The sequence below is a fragment of the Oryzias melastigma genome, linkage group LG4 (genome assembly GCF_002922805.2).
Source record: "Oryzias melastigma strain HK-1 linkage group LG4, ASM292280v2, whole genome shotgun sequence".
Taxonomy (NCBI): Eukaryota; Metazoa; Chordata; class Actinopteri; order Beloniformes; family Adrianichthyidae; genus Oryzias; species Oryzias melastigma.
In genome coordinates, this window is record NC_050515.1 from 18,608,324 (window position 1) to 18,612,639 (window position 4,316).

Genomic DNA, 4,316 nt, shown 5'->3' on the forward strand with positions numbered 1-4,316 from the left:
AGAAAGGGATTGTTAAAATATGGTTGTGTGTAGCTTTCTGGAAACTCACAGTTGTTCACGTTTAGACAAACATTTAGATTGTTTCACTTTTTGTGTTAGCTTATAAAACCGACCCGGCCTCTCCGTCAGAGAAGAAAACAGTTATGTGGCCCTCACAAGAAAAAGTTTGAGGACCCTTCTTTAGAGCCACAAACCTTAATGTAACTAGTAGGGACCGTCCCATATGTTATAAAAATGAAGACCTGGACCAAGAACTAAGATCAGAGCGGAGTGGAGACTGGAAAAATAAAAAAAATGCAATTTCTTTTATTTAAAATCAGACTGATGTAGTGAATAGTATTAGCTGTAGTGAATAGTATTAGCTGTACAAACAATACAAAAAATAAAATTGACAAATTAATTTAGCCAGAACTCTATTAATGCCAAATGTGACACTTTAAAGTTTTTTTTAATATAAACATGAATTTCTTGCCATGACACATCAAACAAACATAGGGACACGTTTTTTTAAATTATAATTATTATTATTTGTCATAGTGTTTGTAGATATTTCTATGTGATGTCTGTTTGGATTCCTCCTCCATCCATCTTCCTGACCGCTTTGTCCCTTACGGGGTCACGGGGGTGCCGGAGCCTAACCCGGCTACTGAAGGGTGAAGGCGGGGTACACCCTGGACAGGTCGCCAGTCTGTCGCAGGGCCTCAATCACACATCCACTCACTCTCACATTCACACCTAGGGGCAATTCAGAGTCACCAATTAACCTATGAAGCATGTTTTTGGACGGTGGGAGGAAGCCGGAGTCCCCGGTGAAAACATGCAAACTCCACACAGAAAGGTCCCAGCCGGGAGTCGAACCAGGGCCTTCTCGCTGTGAGTCAAGAGCGCTAACCACTGCGCCACTGTGCAGCCCCTGGATTCCCCCTGATGTTTGTAATATATTTTCTGTTTACTTTAACACTACAACTCTTCAAAGGCACTTGCCCTAACTCGACAAAATAATTATATTACTCAGACAACATCTGGTAAACATGTGTTTTTTTTTATACATTTTCTCTGATATAAAATTAAACTATACAACAGTTTTATGCAAAACTGCAATAATGCTCATGTCCTGAAACAGTTAGATTTCATTAAAAACTTTTTAAAATGGAGATTTATTAAAGCATTTACAGACAAAACACCCAATACATTTGAGATTATATTTTATTTATGTGCATAGGACATTAGAAATGAACAGGACAATTGTTGATACAGACATTCTTAATCTGCAATGAAACATTGATGATCAAAAACAATAAAAATGTGTCAAACAGCTTTTCAATGATTTGATTTTGAATCTGAATAATCTAATCTGAATACAAAAGTTTAACATTAATGACTCGTGGCACATTATGAGCTTCCAAGGCCAGATAAATCATACCAAGCTCTTTGAAGGCCTTTTATACACAGGTGGGTAACTGAATCACACCCTCAATGCACTGCTGACGCATCCCCACCCTACCATCATGTCTTTTTCCCTCTTTACATCTGAATGTAAGGTAATCATTATGTTCTGCATATATCTTATCCAGCCAATGTTTTAGATGCTGAAGATAATGTTCATCCATCTCTTCTTTAGTCACAATGCATGGTTCTGGAAAAAACAAAAAACATAAATATATTGTGATTGGCTATGGTAAAATATATGAAAAACAGAACAAAAAGAAACTATTAAGTATTATTGACAAAAAAATGTTAGTATTTCGATGGCACTTCCTTATAAAATTAAAACTCTTATATAATTACATATAAATCTCAGAAGCATCGATTGATGAATATCTCAAACTCCGATAAAGCCTTTAAATTAGAATTATTCTAATGAAAATCTTTTATTTTCAAGGAGTATTTTCCAGATTAAAAAATATTTATTTGTTAAAACAAATGTATTGTCTGATTAGCTAGTTGAATATTGTAGTTCAACTTTTGTCATGTTCCCTCAGGGGTCGCCACAGAGACTCAACTTTGACTGTTGCATGAAGAAAATCTTAACTTCTTTAAAAGTTTAATATCTGAATTTTTTTTTCTGGAATTTTGCATTTATTGAAATCAAAAGTGTAAGACTCAAAGTCCTTATTAAAGGTTGTTAAAGTTGAGATATACAGTATTAAAGGTGTATTTAGACTGGACACATTTAGTTTGCTTAAACTGAACCAGAGTTCATTTTTCAGTCTGAAAACACCCAATCAAACCCTGGTTCAGGACCAGGAACCGCTCTCTGACCCATCTTTCAAAGTGGTCTTGGTTTGTTTCCAGTTGAACTGATCTCACGTTCTTTCTGAGTTTCCTGTCTGAATAGGCTTCATGCTCAGAGAGGAACAACTGGACCCAAACGCCCCCGTGGCCGAGCATTAGATCAAAATATAAAGAGAAGAAAAGACGCAACTGTGGACAAACATGTAACAACAATAGGACAGAGCAACTCATTACAATTTGGTCGGATAAATGCAGGTTAACTTTTAACGTGATACACATTGCTACTCACACTATTTTCCCAAGAATCTAAATAAACACTAATCAGCATACTTTCCTATCCGAGGTCTCCTCAGTCATCACCTTGCAGCATGCCTCTGCCGTAGCAAAGTATCAAGTAAGAAGTGTTGTACCTGGTCTTTAAACAAATCAAATTTGATCCAGAGAATAAAGTTTGAGTTAGCGAACTATCCTGACAAGGATTGTGAATCTTAGGACCAATTATTCTTTCGATTGTTGCATTGCCTCTTCCTCACAAATCCTGACCCATAACTGAAGAGATGTTTAGTCACCTGGTTTTGTTTACAAGTTTTGTTTCAAAATAGAAATGTCTGGTTGAAAGTCAGAGTGAAAACAGACCAAATATGAGGTTCAGGACTAAATCCAGATCAAATTAAATGGACTTGGTCCAGCAATGAATTTTTCAAATCTGAATACACCCAAAGACTTGGGCTGTTTTGTAGTATATTTTTAAATCAATTTTCCCCTTTTTACATAGAATTATTATCTTTGTCATTTTTTATATATATATTTTTAACTAAGCTTTTTGTATTTTCATGTTGTTTACTAGCTAATAATAGATTTGTAATGTGATTTAGAATATTGTCAGAGATATTGTTTGCTGTGAATAATAAAAGTCAAGGATCCTAAATAAAATTAAAAAAAAAAAAAACAGGTGAATAAGTTGAAGAGGAACTTACTGATGCATCTAACACGTCCAGTCCATCGTCCATTCCTGCAGGTTCGTCGTGGCCCTCCTTCCATTAAATAATACCTTGGACAAGTGTATTCAGCAGACTCACCTTCTTGGTATTCAGGTTTACTTCCCATTACATCTCCAAATTCAATTGCAGGTGGAGCTGAACATGTGCGCACATCTACAAGAATGTAGAGATTTAGAAAAAAACATAAATAAAAAATTAACAGTTCATACTTAATTTTGATGTTGGATTCATCTTGACTTTCATTTCATAATCTAGTAGTCGGCTACAAGTCTAGAATAGTTCTTGTGACACACATGTAGACAGTAAGGTTAGTTGCAGTGATGTGTGTATGTACACAAACAGGCATTTGTGTTAGTAAGCTTTGTGAAATCTTGCGTATCTTTCTAATCACGTTTATAATTTCAACTTTTGTAAAAATAGATTAACATTAAAGCACAAACAAAGAGAGCCATCCATCAACTCATTGTTAAAAAAGCTTTATTGAGTTTCCTACATATTTAAGAAGCTAAATTTAATTGAAAAACTGTGTGTGGATTGTATGAAATCTCTGAAATTCTTTATTTTAGTTATTGATGCTAAGAGTTTAGCAAGGAGTCACAAGGTCCAACTTTTACTTTATGTTTCAAAATATTTCAAATTGATCTTTCAGCTTTACTGACGTATTAGCAGACAGAGTTTGAGAACACTTGTGTGTTGTCTTTTTGGCATTTCATTGTCTGTAAAATCTTGTAGTAGACAAGGAGCTCTTTTATAAGAAATGAATCACCTCAAGCACATGAAAGTGCACAGAAAAGAGCATTTACCTCCACATTTTGGAACTTCATCACTCCACTCTCCACTTTCCAAACATTCAATCTCTGCATTTCCTTGAATGAATTTTCCTCGTTGTCTGCATTCAAACTCTAACTTTTGTCCCTTCTTTGCTCTTCCTCTCTCTACAGGTGTCACCTGGCGTAGGATTGGTGGTATATCAGGCATCTCACAAGTTTCTGTTATAAAGAACACATTTTTTTTGTTTATTGACATATACCAGGGAAATAGTTGAGCACTGTTAAAAAGAAATAACAATTTTAAGTAATC

The 4,316-nt window shown here is 35.1% G+C and overlaps 2 protein-coding genes across 6 annotated transcripts in view; both read right to left on the minus strand.

The window, feature by feature from the left end:
* LOC118598679 (complement factor H-like) overlaps positions 1-4,316 on the minus strand; it is a gene marked incomplete in the record, with an annotated part of 60,185 nt that overhangs the window by 47,405 nt on the left and 8,464 nt on the right.
* Positions 1-4,316, minus strand: part of LOC112150175 (complement factor H) — a 66,268-nt gene that overhangs the window by 31,591 nt on the left and 30,361 nt on the right. Inside the window, exons 15-17 of one of the 5 annotated variants that reach the window (XM_024278216.1) lie at positions 4,040-4,225; positions 3,213-3,389; positions 1,189-1,636 (exon numbers count right to left, since the gene is read on the minus strand). The exons of the other annotated variants lie outside the window; for them this stretch is intronic. Coding sequence (XP_024133984.1) covers positions 1,443-1,636; positions 3,213-3,389; positions 4,040-4,225 — 557 coding nt within the window. The 3' untranslated portion in view covers positions 1,189-1,442. Of the gene's footprint in view, positions 1-1,188; positions 1,637-3,212; positions 3,390-4,039; positions 4,226-4,316 lie in introns of those variants that run through there. 5 annotated transcript variants of the gene reach the window in all.